At 40.0% G+C, this 15,222-nt stretch overlaps 1 protein-coding gene across 14 annotated transcripts in view; it reads left to right on the top strand.

Annotated features, from left to right (window-relative positions):
* Positions 1-15,222, top strand: part of LOC127842626 (uncharacterized) — a 39,299-nt gene that overhangs the window by 7,367 nt on the left and 16,710 nt on the right. For 4 of the 14 annotated variants that reach the window (XM_052372228.1, XM_052372229.1, XM_052372218.1 and 1 more), the window contains exons 2-9: positions 5,658-5,864; positions 6,257-6,408; positions 7,182-7,290; positions 10,248-10,292; positions 12,315-12,386; positions 12,641-12,702; positions 13,870-14,013; positions 14,362-14,475. In XM_052372228.1, the coding sequence (XP_052228188.1) occupies positions 5,696-5,864; positions 6,257-6,408; positions 7,182-7,290; positions 10,248-10,292; positions 12,315-12,386; positions 12,641-12,702; positions 13,870-14,013; positions 14,362-14,475 (867 nt within the window). In that variant the 5' untranslated portion in view covers positions 5,658-5,695. Of the gene's footprint in view, positions 1-5,657; positions 5,865-6,256; positions 6,409-7,181; positions 7,291-8,310; positions 8,356-8,398; positions 8,444-8,574; positions 8,620-8,748; positions 8,794-8,836; positions 8,882-9,012; positions 9,058-10,247; positions 10,293-10,599; positions 10,645-12,269; positions 12,387-12,640; positions 12,703-13,869; positions 14,014-14,361; positions 14,476-15,222 lie in introns of those variants that run through there. The other 10 variants (XM_052372233.1, XM_052372220.1, XM_052372221.1 and 7 more) reach the window with 10 other exon arrangements.

Genomic DNA, 15,222 nt, shown 5'->3' with positions numbered 1-15,222 from the left:
TTTTTTGACGCACAACATGATTAATAAAGTCTTAATATATTTTTAACAGGGTAGCAGACTAAGATCACTTTCCACCTAGATTTATGAAGATAATAATGAAGCGGGAGAATTTGATACCCTATATAATTGCGCAATATTTTGATTTTAGGTAAATGAAACTTACAACATGGGTTTATTGTTCAACAACAATTATTGCATACATTTGTTGAATAAAAAATTACATTATTATTTTCATACGTTGTTACAACAAAGTTATCAATACATATTAGACAAAGAGACCGTAGAGGTGATAGAGATGATGATGAATATTACTTTTTAGCTCACCTGAGCACAAAGGGCTCATGGTGAGCTTTTGTGATCGCCTTTTGTTCGTCGTGCGTCATCAACATTTGCATTGTGAACACTCTAGAGGCCACATTTATTGTCTGATCTTCATCAAACTTGGGCAGAACATTTGTCCCATTGATACCTCGACTGAGTTCAAAACTGGGACATGCTGGGTCAAAAACTAGGTCACTAGGTCAAAAAAACAAACAAACTTGTGAACACTGTAGAAGTCACATTTGATGCCCAATCTTCATGTAACTTTGTCAAAATGTTTGTCTAAATAATATGTTGGTTGAGTTCAAAAATGGTTCCGATCCCTTGAAAAACATGGCCGCCAGAGGGCGGGGCAGTTTTCTCTATATGTATATAGTGAAAACATGTGAACACTCTAGAAGTCACATTTTTGGTCCAATCTTCATATAATTTGGTCAGAACATGTGTTTTCTGGACATGACGGTTGAGTTTGAAAATGGTTCGGATCAAAAACATGGCCGACAGGGGGGGGTCATTTTCCTTATATTTATATAGTAAAAAAGCTTGTGAACACTCTAGAAGTCACATTTTTTGCCTAATCATCATAAAAAAATTATAAACATCAATTTTAAAGATATCTCGGACGAATTCGAAAATGGTCATGATTGGTGGAAAAACATGGCCGCCAGGGGTTAGGGCAGTTTTCTCTATATGTATTAAGCGAAAACATATGAACAGTCTAGTTGTGATAAGCCATAATGTTTCAGAAAGATAACTTGTACATACTTTCTAATAGTTAACTAATAGTTAACTCCCTTGTATAAACCTGGGACTTCTTTCATAAAATGTGGTGTACACAAAGACAGTAGTATGCATGCAATTTAATAAACCTATGTCATAAAATAACTGTACATGTCAGTGCTCCAGCTAGGATTTAAAAAGGGCAGGGGGGGGCTTTTTTGTCAAAAAGGCACTTTTTACGCGCAGTATTTTGTCAATAGGGCACTTTCATGCGCGCGGGCTTTTTTGAAATGCTTCTTGTTGCATGTTAATTTATATGTTATTAATAATTGTTAGAATATATTATTCCCATTATTATTAAACCATTTAATTATAATGTCTATAATGAGAAATAAATTATTTACTTGTAATGTTATAAGAGATTTATTAATTATCATATGTAAAAAAAAAAGGGCAGGGGGGCCCTAGGAAGGGCAGGGCGGAGGTTCGGGAGGGCAGGGTGGGGCGCTGGAGCACTGCATGTCCTAATGCACTGTAGAGCCTTATCTTTGATCTTTACTGATAAGCCAAGTTAACCTACTGTGTTTTGGTGTATTTAGAAGACTACTGTGCTATGAAACTGTTTCCATGGCAACCTTGTTATTTGGCATTTTCTAAATTAGAAAGACTCTTTTGATTGAAATAACTTTGGTAAATTCTTCTTATTTTTTACATTTGAGTCACTGGAGTTTTCCACTCTCCATAAGTTGTGTTCTTTAGATTAAGTTAGACTTATTTTATAAACTAAAATTTTTGAAGCAACTTCTAGACTAACAGTAACTAATATTTATATCAGTTTTTTTTGACAGATTGTGAACTTCTTTTTACATTTGCTGTATTTGTCCATTTTTAACGATGCATAGATTCTTTAGACTAAAGTTAGTTATTTTCATTAAAGCTGCTTTGGTTTTCACTTGTAGATTAATTCCTTGAGTGTATTCAGGCGTATCTGACTGGACGCCTTTAGTTAATTGAATTACAGCCAGTAAGTGTGTTAGAATTAAGCGTTCTTCAATAAGACTCAATAAATATTTCCGTATAACATAAGTGCTCACAAAGTTACATAACTCCTAACCGTCCCATGACCGGTTCACTTGCGTAAGACCGCACTACCACAGTTGTGTCAATTTTGTAAATTGTCTGTCTTCCGTTGTGCGTCATGAATATTTGCCTTGTTAACATTGTAGAGGCCACATTTATTGTTGGATCTTCATGAAACTATGTCAGAAGATTTGTCCCAATAATATCTTGGACGAGTTCAAAAATGGTTCCAGTCTATTGAAAACATTTCCGCTAGGGGGCATTTGTTCATTCTTCATGAAACTTGGTGAGAACATTTGTTCTATTGATATCTTGGGCTGCAAAGAACAGGTCATTTCTTTTTATCTCTGGTGAGCGACTTTGGGCCTTTCAGGCCCTCTTGTTTTAAACAGTATTTATTCACATAATAAAATAACTATTTACAAAAGCTCCCTATGTACATGTATGTAGTATTCACTAAGCTGCATTCACTGGGCCCATGTCAATCAAAGCACATAAATACCTGGTGCCCCCATGTCCCTTGCTGTAGTATTCAATACATGGAGAAATGGTATTATAAACTAACTGTCCATGCCAAGTTCATTTATTTGGCGAAGCTGTATAAGCCAGCTTTTCACCTTAGCCTGACCTTTGTAAACGACCAATCAATTTGAATATACAATTTTCCGCCGGTAGGCCTGAAACTTTTCGCTGTAGAAAACGTTCAATCTACAAACAGATTTCACATTAACATAAATATGTTATTCCATCCACTTTTCACTTTTGGGAGGTGTAGGGTAAGGGATACTACAGTTTGTTTAGCAACGTTGTTATTGCGTATTCAGCATAAAACAATTGTAGCTCTATCTATAATAATAAAGTTTGAGAGATAGAGTAGTTTTACACTCAATTTGATATCAATACAAAGTGTGTACCCCTTTATATTTAGAAGAATGTCAGCGCCACAGCTTAAAGGCTGTGTTCTCATATTTGGTCATTACTACGATAATGCATTCTGTGCACTCAACATTTTTAGTTTATATAAGAATTGTTGTTCAGTAACCTGATATACACTTTGAAGAAAATATTAAAAATTGTTTTCGAATTTGACCGTTAAACACGTAAATGTTTAAAGCTTTAAACAAGCCATCGTGTCAGCAGCGGAATTGTTACCGCACTTTAATGCATTGCATTCCAATTCGCAAGGTATCAAGGTCAGTTTGCAGTCAGTTACAGAATTCTTTATACCTCACACCGGCAAAAAAAAATTAAAATAAAAAAACTGACTAAATCAGATCACATGCCCATAATTATAAATTGCAAAAAATGGACAATGTTAAGAGAAAATCAGAACATTTTACCTGAGACCTTGCTTTAAAGAGCCGACAAGTCACATGAGTTTGACATAGCTGCGGTGACTGTTCACTGGTGTGAAACTGCTGTTTGAGATTATAACTAAGGCAAGTAGTACACATAAATCTGAGTTTATTGTGCTTGTATTGTATAACTACAGCAATAAATTTGTAAGTAAAATAGTTAAGCATGATTTAAAATTATTTTTTAAGTGTTTTATGTAAGCGTAAATGGTAAATATATAGAGCGCAATGCTGATCTAACTTAATTTCACAAGTTTTCAGGAAGAAGAAAAAACATGTTATGATGCTTGAAGCCTCCTTAAGATATGCTGAAATTTTTTATTAATTATATTTTAACTACATCATATGAAAAATTGTAAAAGAGATATAAAACAGTATAAATGTGTTCCCTCTACAAACTGTTATTGTTAAGTTTTGAATCAAATAAGAACAGTATTCCAACTGACAGTAATTGTTATTTAATTATATTAAATATGTGTTACACTGCTCCAAGTGAATTTATGATTCATACTATTTTAGTTTTGGTTGTTCTGAACAATTTTTACTCAGGACATACATCAAACAGATTATGCACTCAATAAATTATTTAGTACACAAACAATACAAATACATACTATACAATACAATGTATACTATAGTAATATTGTGTTTGTTATGCTATTTTTATTTTTTTTATTTAACATATATTATCATCTTAACATCATTATGAACATTCAAAGTATTAAACGCATGTATTAATTTTTAGCTCGGCTGTTTTCGGAGAAAACCCGAGGTATTGTCATGCATAAGCCAGGTCGTCTTCCGCCATCAGCCGTCCGCCGTAGGCGTCGTGCTAAAACCTTAGCATTTTCTCTAAAATCAAAGTGCTTCCACCTACAACTTTGAAACTTCATATGTAGATGCACCTTGATGAGTTCTACACGCCACACTCAAGTTTGGGTCACTAGGTCAAAGGTCAAGGTCACTGTGACCTCTAAAAAAAATAAAAAATTCTGACAAGCTTTCACAGCCGAGCGTTGGCACCCGTTATGCGGTGCTCTTGTTTAATTTCATTGTGCACTGTCAAATCCTATTCAATACGTAAAGGGACCTTTTTTCAGATTTGTGCATGTTTTGATGTTTGTCATTAAATGCTTTAAATAAATAAATGTAAACATGGGAACTAAATATCTCCAGAAAGGACTAGAATAAAAAATTAAAGAAAGAAAAACAGTAATCCGCAACTGGGCTCAAACCACTGACCCTAGGAGTTAAAATCTAGCCAGTAATCCTCAACTGGGCTCAAACCACTGACCCTAGGAGTTAAAGTCTAGCACTTATACCACCAATGTATGTGTCCGTGAAATCACCTTTTTTTTTAAACAACAAAATTATTTATGCAAATATATATTATTTTGCAGTATTTTACACATCCTACTGCTTTTTTAACAGGTTAATAGTAAGTAAAGATACAATTTAATGAAGGGAGACCTTCTGTTGCATTTCAAACGTTTGACAGAACAAAACAAAATTAGAAGCAATTTAATTGAACAAACATGATTTCAAAGATATGGCATGAGACTGTTGTCTGCTGATGAGACTGTTGTCTGCTGATGAGACTGTTGTCTGCTGATGAGACTGTTGTCTGCTGATGAGACTGATGTCTGCTGATGAGACTGTTGTCTGCTGATGAGACTGTTGTCTGCTGATGAGACTGTTGTCTGCTGATGAGACTGTTGTCTGCTGATGAGACTGTTGTCTGCTGATGAGACTGTTGTCTGCTGATGAGACTGTTGACTGCTGATGAGACTGTTGACTGCTGATGAGACTGTTGTCTGCTGATGAGACTGTTGTCTGCTGATGAGACTGTTGTCTGCTGATGAGACTGTTGTCTGCTGATGAGACTGTTGTCTGCTGATGAGACTGTTGTCTGCTGCACATCAGTGCCTTGATCTGCCAAAACAGGGCGTAATGCATGTGCGTCAATTGTCTGCAAATTAGGGATGAAACTTACCTACTACACGAAAATTTTGTATACAAGATTCTTCTTTTAAACAAAAATTACAATAAAGGTGGTAAGTGTTGACACACATGCATTAAGCCCAGTTTTCCCAGAGAACATCTCATATCAGTGACAACAATTTCAAGGTCAAAACTGTTCATATGTCAAGTCACTTAAATTCATGAAATATGTTGTGCCAGGCTTGTACACACACTGCAGTACGGTCAACAACAGAGAGATGGAAGAGGAGACCACATTTCAAGCTGACACATCAATTATACCAGTTCCACACGGGCCAACAAACTATCACACCCCAGACCAGCAACTCGGTGTGGGTGACGTGTTTGGTAATGGTCCTGATATTGTGGCTACAGAGATACGAAGAAGGACGCACAGTGCACATTTCGGTAATCAATTTGGGGATTTATGCTGATTGATTAACGTTAAATAGCTTGATGATTAGATACATTTTTTTTATTAAATACATATTTTTGCATATTTTATGCATATATTTTTTTCAACTGTTTTTCACAAAACTGCAACTAGCTAGCTCAAGCTATCAACGGCAGTACAATTTCAAAGAAGCGGTTATACGGTCGAAATCTGATGGCTCGAACTTGATTGACTTGAACTGCCCCTTGGCTTATATTAATATCTATTGTTTGGTTCTTATACATGAGGATAAAATTACCAAATGGCTTGAACTTTTCTTGAAGGTCCCCAGGACTTCAAGTCATTGGGCTTCAACAAAAACTTTCTCAAGGGTGCTTCTAACTATAAGATATTTTTTTAACTCTAGATGTCTCCGGCGACCACTCGCAATATAAGAGGTCTGTCTCAGGGGACCATTCCCACTACGGGGGATCTCAAGAGCAGAGAATGGAGGACAACTATGTGATCATCACACCGGAGAACGCAATAGAAGCACAGCGCATGATCAATAACCACAAGGTAGAAATTTACAGGAGACCTTTCCAAGTTAGTAACTGATAGAAGACCTCTGCAAATTAGTTATAGACAGTAGACCTTAGCAAGGTAGACATATTAACAACTGCAACATCGTTATATAGACAGCAGTAAGTTACTGTATGTAAATCTCTTGATGGGTACAGTTGAAATGAGATACCATGAAATGCAATAGAACAAATGATGGGATTCTACAAATAAGGCTGTCTGTCTCATATAATTTTCCTTTATATTTAAATGGAAAAAAAAGAAGCAATTTATTGAAAACGAGATGAAATGAAAAATACTATTGTAATAATATGAGCCTTGCTCTGTGAAAAGGGGGTTTAATGCATGTGCGTAAAGTGTCGTACCAGATTAGCCTGTGCAGTCCACAGAGGCTTATCATGGACAACACTTTCCGCTTTTTTTTATATTTTCTGTTTAAAGAAAGTATCTTCTTAGCAAAAATACAGTTTAGGGGGAAAGTGTTGTCCCTGATTAGCCTGTGCAGATACTTTACACATATGAATTGAAACCCTTTTTTTTTACAAAGCACGGCCCATATATATCACTTAATTTCGTCTTTATAAATCCAATAAAGTATGTAGCAATATTACTAATATTATTCTCGCCTTGACTTTTTACGCCCTATGTTCTGCACAAGATATACTCAATAGGAATAGCTTGTTATGGGTATTTATATATGAAAATAGTTCAGAAAAAAATATGCATGTCATTATTCAATCAAAGATGAATTTTTTTTTTATTGTTTACAGTTTGGCTTCAAGAAATGGAAAAGTCATGTGACCTTTAGGCCCTTGTCACAAAGGTCGGATGTAGTAAAGGATCTGTATGCTGATATAGCCTCAACTAAACCAGTAAGAGGTATGTCAATAGGGGCATTTGCATGATTCTTCATTCCAATGTTATATAAACTTAAAAAAGTACTTTACAGTTTTATTAGCTTACTAAATGCTTGCGTTTACATTTGGTGTATTACTTCATATTGTGGTTCTGTACATAATTTGTTCACATCAGTTTCTATTTTTGTTAGTTCAGGTATTTTTAACTATTTGGAAAATCCTGGTTATTCATAAAGGCTCTTTGACTTAAAAGTTCTCAAATATTAAATTGGGTGTTCAAAATGATCTATAAAGGTTAAAACCTGGGTTATTTCGCTTTTCATATTTCTTGTGGAGAGTCAAATAACGAAAGATAATTTTGTTGTGCAAAACTGGCAAAGTGTTTCAAGGGGATTAACTAAAATTTGATTAAAAAATTTAATAGAGATATCCTTCAGTTTATCAGTGTATTATTGTTGCAAAAATTGCACCTATTAATTATACGTATTTTTTCTATATTTGTAAAATTCAATTTCTATGAAGTTTTTTTTTTTTTTTTAAATCAAAACTTTGAATAAACATAACTCTCGCTTTCATGTATTTAAAAATTTTGACCATTTGTTAATTTTAAGCTTGGCTGTTTACAGAGAAAACCCGAGGTATTGTCATAGCCAACTTGTAGTCCGCGTCGTGCTAAAACCTTTACATTTTGTTAACCTTTTGAACATTGGCTCTAAAATCAAAGTGCTTCCACTTACAACTTTGAAACTTCATATGTATATGCACCTTGATGAGTTCCACAAGCCACACCCGTTTTGGGGTTACTAGGTCAATGGTCAAGGTCACTGTGACCTCTTTAAAAAAAATCTGACAAGCTTTCATTTCTTTAAAACTGCATGTGGGCCCTCCAACTGTCTGTATGTGCTGCTGGTAGGTTAGTGGCTGTCTCCTCTATCTATGCTTGTACACTTGCAGTGTCCACATGTGGGCCCTCCAACTGTCTGTACGTGCTGCTGGTTGGTTGGTGGCTGTCTCTCCTCTATCTATGCTTGTACACTTGCAGTGTCCACATGTGGGCCCTCCAACTGTCTGTATGTGCTGCTGGTAGGTTAGTAGCTGTCTCTCCTCTATCTATGCTTGTACACTTGCAGTGTCCACATGTGGGCCCTCCAACTGTCTGTATGTGCTGCTGGTAGGTTAGTGGCTGTCTCTCCTCTATCTATGCTTGTACACTTGCAGTGTCCACATGTGGGCCCTCCAACTGTCTGTATGTGCTGCTGGTAGGTTGGTGGCTGTCTCTCCTCTATCTATGCTTGTACACTTGCAGTGTCCACATGTGGGCCCTCCAACTGTCTGTATGTGCTGCTGGTAGGTTAGTGGCTGTCTCCTCTATCTATGCTTGTACACTTGCAGTGTCCACATGTGGGCCCTCCAACTGTCTGTACGTGCTGCTGGTTGGTTGGTGGCTGTCTCTCCTCTATCTATGCTTGTACACTTGCAGTGTCCACATGTGGGCCCTCCAACTGTCTGTATGTGCTGCTGGTAGGTTAGTGGCTGTCTCTCCTCTATCTATGCTTGTACACTTGCAGTGTCCACATGTGGGCCCTCCAACTGTCTGTATGTGCTGCTGGTAGGTTAGTGGCTGTCTCTCCTCTATCTATGCTTGTACACTTGCAGTGTCCACATGTGGGCCCTCCAACTGTCTGTATGTGCTGCTGGTTGGTTGGTGGCTGTCTCTCCTCTATCTATGCTTGTACACTTGCAGTGTCCACATGTGGGCCCTCCAACTGTCTGTATGTGCTGCTGGTAGGTTAGTGGCTGTCTCTCCTCTATCTATGCTTGTACACTTGCAGTGTCCACATGTGGGCCCTCCAACTGTCTGTATGTGCTGCTGGTAGGTTGGTGGCTGTCTCTCCTCTATCTATGCTTGTACACTTGCAGTGTCCACATGTGGGTCCTCCAACTGTCTGTATGTGCTGCTGGTAGGTTGGTGGCTGTCTCTCCTCTATCTATGCTTGTACACTTGCAGTGTCCACATGTGGGCCCTCCAACTGTCTGTATGTGCTGCTGGTAGGTTGGTGGCTGTCTCTCCTCTATCTATGCTTGTACACTTGCAGTGTCCACATGTGGGCCCTCCAACTGTCTGTATGTGCTGCTGGTTGGTTGGTGGCTGTCTCTCCTCTATCTATGCTTGTACACTTGCAGTGTCCACATTTGGGCCCTCCAACTGTCTGTATGTGCTGCTGGTTGGTTGGTGGCTGTCTCTCCTCTATCTATGCTTGTACACTTGCAGTGTCCACATGTGGGCCCTCCAACTGTCTGTATGTGCTGCTGGTTGGTTGGTGGCTGTCTCTCCTCTATCTATGCTTGTACACTTGCAGTGTCCACATGTGGGCCCTCCAACTGTCTGTATGTGCTGCTGGTTGGTTGGTGGCTGTCTCTCCTCTATCTATGCTTGTACACTTGCAGTGTCCACATGTGGGCCCTCCAACTGTCTGTATGTGCTGCTGGTTGGTTGGTGGCTGTCTCTCCTCTATCTATGCTTGTACACTTGCAGTGTCCACATGTGGGCCCTCCAACTGTCTGTACTTGCTGCTGGTTGGTTGGTGGCTGTCTCTTCCTCTATCTATGCTTGTACACTTGCAGTGTCCACATGTTGGCCCTCCAACTGTCTGTACTGTGCTGCTGGTAGGTTGGTGGCTGTCTCTCCTCTATCTATGCTTGTACACTTGCAGTGTCCACATGTGGGCCCTCCAACTGTCTGTATGTGCTGCTGGTAGGTTGGTGGCTGTCTCTCCTCTATCTATGCTTGTACACTTGCAGTGTCCACATGTGGGCCCTCCAACTGTCTGAATGTGCTGCTGGTAGGTTGGTGGCTGTCTCTCCTCTATCTATGCTTGTACACTTGCAGTGTTCCTTATGTGGGCCCTCCAACTGTCTGTATGTGCTGCTGGTAGGTTGGTGGCTGTCTCTCCTCTATCTATGCTTGTACACTTGCAGTGTCCACATGTGGGCCCTCCAACTGTCTGTACGTGCTGCTGGTAGGTTGGTGGCTGTCTCTCCTCTATCTATGCTTGTACACTTGCAGTGTCCACATGTGGGCCCTCCAACTGTCTGTATGTGCTGCTGGTAGGTTGGTGGCTGTCTCTCCTCTATCTATGCTTGTACACTTGCAGTGTCCACATGTGGGCCCTCCAACTGTCTGTATGTGCTGCTGGTTGGTTGGTGGCTGTCTCTCCTCTATCTATGCTTGTACACTTGCAGTGTCCACATGTGGGCCCTCCAACTGTCTGAATGTGCTGCTGGTTGGTTGGTGGCTGTCTCTCCTCTATCTATGCTTGTACACTTGCAGTGTCCACATGTGGGCCCTCCAACTGTCTGTACGTGCTGCTGGTTGGTAGGTGGCTGTCTCTCCTCTATCTATGCTTGTACACTTGCAGTGTCCACATGTTGGCCCTCCAACTGTCTGTATGTGCTGCTGGTAGGTTGGTGGCTGTCTCTCCTCTATCTATGCTTGTACACTTGCAGTGTCCACATGTGGGCCCTCCAACTGTCTGAATGTGCTGCTGGTAGGTTGGTGGCTGTCTCTCCTCTATCTATGCTTGTACACTTGCAGTGTTCTTATGTGGGCCCTCCAACTGTCTGTATGTGCTGCTGGTAGGTTGGTGGCTGTCTCTCCTCTATCTATGCTTGTACACTTGCAGTGTCCACATGTGGGCCCTCCAACTGTTTGTACGTGCTGCTGATAGGTTGGTGGCTGTCTCTCCTCTATCTATGCTTGTACACTTGCAGTGTCCACATGTGGGCCCTCCAACTGTCTGTATGTGCTGCTGGTAGGTTGGTGGCTGTCTCTCCTCTATCTATGCGTGTACACTTGCAGTGTCCACATGTGGGCCCTCCAACTGTCTGTATGTGCTTCTGGTAGGTTGGTGGCTGTCTCTCCTCTATCTATGCTTGTACACTTGCAGTGTCCACATGTTGGCCCTCCGACTGTCTGTATGTGCTGCTGGTAGGTTGGTGGCTGTCTCTCCTCTATCTATGCTTGTACACTTGCAGTGTCCACATGTGGGCCCTCCAACTGTCTGAATGTGCTGCTGGTAGGTTGGTGGCTGTCTCTCCTCTATCTATGCTTGTACACTTGCAGTGTTCTTATGTGGGCCCTCCAACTGTCTGTATGTGCTGCTGGTAGGTTGGTGGCTGTCTCTCCTCTATCTATGCTTGTACACTTGCAGTGTCCACATGTGGGCCCTCCAACTGTTTGTACGTGCTGCTGGTAGGTTGGTGGCTGTCTCTCCTCTATCTATGCTTGTACACTTGCAGTGTCCACATGTGGGCCCTTCAACTGTCTGTATGTGCTGCTGGTAGGTTGGTGGCTGTCTCTCCTCTATCTATGCTTGTACACTTGCAGTGTCCACATGTGGGCCCTCCAACTGTCTGTATGTGCTGCTGGTAGGTTGGTGGCTGTCTCTCCTCTATCTATGCTTGTACACTTGCAGTGTCCACATGTGGGCCCTCCAACTGTCTGTATGTGCTGCTGGTAGGTTGGTGGCTGTCTCTCCTCTATCTATGCTTGTACACTTGCAGTGTCCACATGTGGGCCCTCCAACTGTCTGTATGTGCTGCTGGTAGGTTGGTGGCTGTCTCTCCTCTATGTATACTTGTACACTTGCAGTGTCCACATGTGGGCCCTCCAACTGTCTGTATGTGCTGCTGGTAGGTTGGTGGCTGTCTCTCCTCTATCTATGCTTGTACACTTGCAGTGTCCACATGCGGGCCCTCCAACTGTCTGTACGTGCTGCTGGTAGGTTGGTGGCTGTCTCTCCTCTATCTATGCTTGTACACTTGCAGTGTCCACATGTGGGCCCTCAAACTGTCTGTATGTGCTGCTGGTAGGTTGGTGGCTGTCTCTCCTCTATCTATGCTTGTACACTTGCAGTGTCCACATGTGGGCCCTTCAACTGTCTGTATGTGCTGCTGGTAGGTTGGTGGCTATCTCTTCTATCTATGCTTGTACACTTGCAGTGTCCACATGTGGGCCCTTCAACTGTCTGTACGTGCTGCTGGTAGGTTGGTGGCTGTCTCTCCTCTACCTTCTGATGGCCGCCATCATGACAGCCACAGTAATCGGCCTTCCTTACGGTATGTTAACACATTACCATTCAGATATGGAATTTGATGTAATAGTAGTCCCTTACAAAATCAACTGAAGTTTAAGACCTTTCTTACTATGTTCTAGTGTTAAAAGCTAAAACCCTAGGATACTGATTAGCAGCAAATAGCATAAAACCAGAACAGACTGCGACTTACTTGCAAAATGATCCACCGCATACAAAATTAACTTCATGTCACCCTACTCACCATGTATTATGATAAAATTTTGTTCTGTTTTACAGCGTCCTATTGCCTGAAGATGTCAAAATACTTCCTGTGGCCGTTTGGGAAATTTGTTTATTTGGTAAAGTGTGTTCAAACCTTGACATTTTACAAAAAAGTTGACAGACTATTTTCACAAAAGTAACAAACTTGAAAATTAAAGGGGCCGTCCAACAGATTTTGGCATGTATTGAAGCTTGTCATTTAACACTTTATATTGATAAATTTAAACATTTGAACTAAAAGTCTCTAGTAAAAAAACAATAATACAATTTAAAAAAAGGAAAAAAATAACCCTCAACAGGGCACGAACCACTGACCCCTGGAGTTCTCGAGTAAAAAGTCCCCCGCCTAGACCACTGGACCATCCATGCATATGCTTAGAGCGGATGTATTTTTTACCTATATAAGCAATCCTCGTAGTATCCCAAAATAAAACGACATCAACAGAACTTTCCAAATTATTCAATCATTTCTCCTCGCACTACGCTTTATAATTTTCAGGTTTTCAAATCATCAAAAGATGCATATAATAGATATTTAAGAGCATGGTAAATGGTCAGTATTACTATTTCCTCAAAAATATCACAACTTAAATGAAAATTTGCGAATCTGAAACAACTTTTTTCAAATTTTTGTAAATTTACCAAAACTTGAAATCTGTTGGACAGCCCCTTTAACTGTCTCAAGTTCTCAACAATATACATAGATGTAGTTAGTAATTTTCTTTATTGTTTTTGTGTGTTGTTTAAAAAAAACAACATTTTGTTGTCTTTGTTTACTTAAATGCACAAACTGTTTACTTATTGCACAATCTGTTTACTTAAATGCAAAACTATTTACTTAAATGCACACATTGGTTATCTGGCAACACATGTTAAATATTATGACCATGATACAAATCAAGGCTTGAGTGTGACTACTGTTTGTGATATACAAATGAGCCGAGCTCTGTGAAAAAGGGGTTTAATACATTTTTGTAAAGTGTCGCCTATGCAGTCTAATCAGGGAAAACACTCTCCGCCTTAATTTCATTTTTGCTAAGAAGAGACTGTCCTGAAACAGAAAATATCATAAAAGCGGGAAGTGTCGTCCCTGATTAGCCTGTGCAGACTGCACATGCTAATCTGGGACGATACTTTACGCACATGCATTAAACCCCTTTTTCACAGAGCCCAAATTTGTTGCAAGTCAACTTTTTCATGTTTAACCCTCAAAAAAGCGTAATACCATGTTTTTTCATTGTCAGTCCCACTCCTGTACGCTTGCGAAACTACAAGAATCTCCATTACAAGAACACACACGGTCAACCGCTGAGTCTACTGAGACCTCCAGTCTCCTTGGGTCTCCCACTATTCAGAAGAAATATAAAGTGTGCAGCAAGACATTCTGGGTAGGCTATAAATCTTAAGCATGTTCTCTATATCAGCTTTGTAATGCGAAAATGGGTCTTATGGCATATGCAGCAAGAGTATCTTCAGCCCAGCCTGCACAGTCTCGCAGGCCGGTCAGGAGCTGCCCTATCTTCTAATCAGACCACAAAGCCATAGCTCCTGACCAAACTGTGCATCGCAAACAGGCTAATAAGGGAGGACACTTTCTTCCTAAACTGGATTTTCACAAACAAGAGACTTAATTTAAACAAAAATACTATAAAAAGTGCTTTTCCTAATAAGCCTGTGCACATGCATTGAACCCTGTTTTCTTAGATCAAGGCCTATATTTATTGTCTGTTTTTCAGGGTCGCCTCTGCTCCTACCCCTGGCTTCTATTTGGTGGTCCAGTTCTATTAATAGCACACATTGCAGTGGCTGCTGTGTCATGGTTCTTTGTGGTCACCATTCCAATCAGCAAGGTTGGTAGTCTTCTTTTACCAAGACCCATCTTATGAAACCTAATTTTCCTAAGAATGTTTTATTTCATTTTGCAATTAAGCGAAACTTAACAAATAATGTAATGTTATAGATGAGTGATACATTCAACCAAAACTCTTTGTCACATTATCACAATAATTAAAAAATTGTGTCAAAGCCATATATGGCCAGCTTAGCTTCAGACCAGCCTGCACAATTGGACCTAGGCTGTTCACTATAACACTATGCAAAGTTTCAGGACCTAGGCTGTTCACTATAACGCTTTGCAAAATTTCAGGACCTAGGCTGTTCACTATAACGCTTTGCAAAGTTTCAGGACCTAGGCTGTTCACTATAACGCTTTGCAAAGTTTCAGGACCTAGGCTGTTCACTATAACGCTATGCAAAGTTTTGTGGTTTTATTAGGAGCATGGTAGCTCCTACAAGATTGATTGGCATAACTAAAACCCATTTGTGCATGACACAGCTCATTAACCCTTTACCACTTTAGATATGTAATTTGATGCAGTTGTGGTCCCTTAGAGAGTTAAATTTAATTAAATACTTTTTTTACTAGATTCAAGTTTTAAAGGCTTCATTTTCAACCCTCAGATACTGATAAGCAGCAAATAGCATAAAATCTGAACAGACTGCGAGTTACTCCCGGGCTGTTCTGGTTTTATGCTGTTTGCACATAGCCATTTTCACTTTGCTTCTAAATAGGGGAAAGGTTGAAGAGAATGCAAACA

This window comes from Dreissena polymorpha, chromosome 8 (genome assembly GCF_020536995.1).
Source record: "Dreissena polymorpha isolate Duluth1 chromosome 8, UMN_Dpol_1.0, whole genome shotgun sequence".
Taxonomy (NCBI): Eukaryota; Metazoa; Mollusca; class Bivalvia; order Myida; family Dreissenidae; genus Dreissena; species Dreissena polymorpha.
Note: the sequence above shows the minus strand (reverse complement) of the source record. Positions and strands in the feature narration are given on the sequence as shown.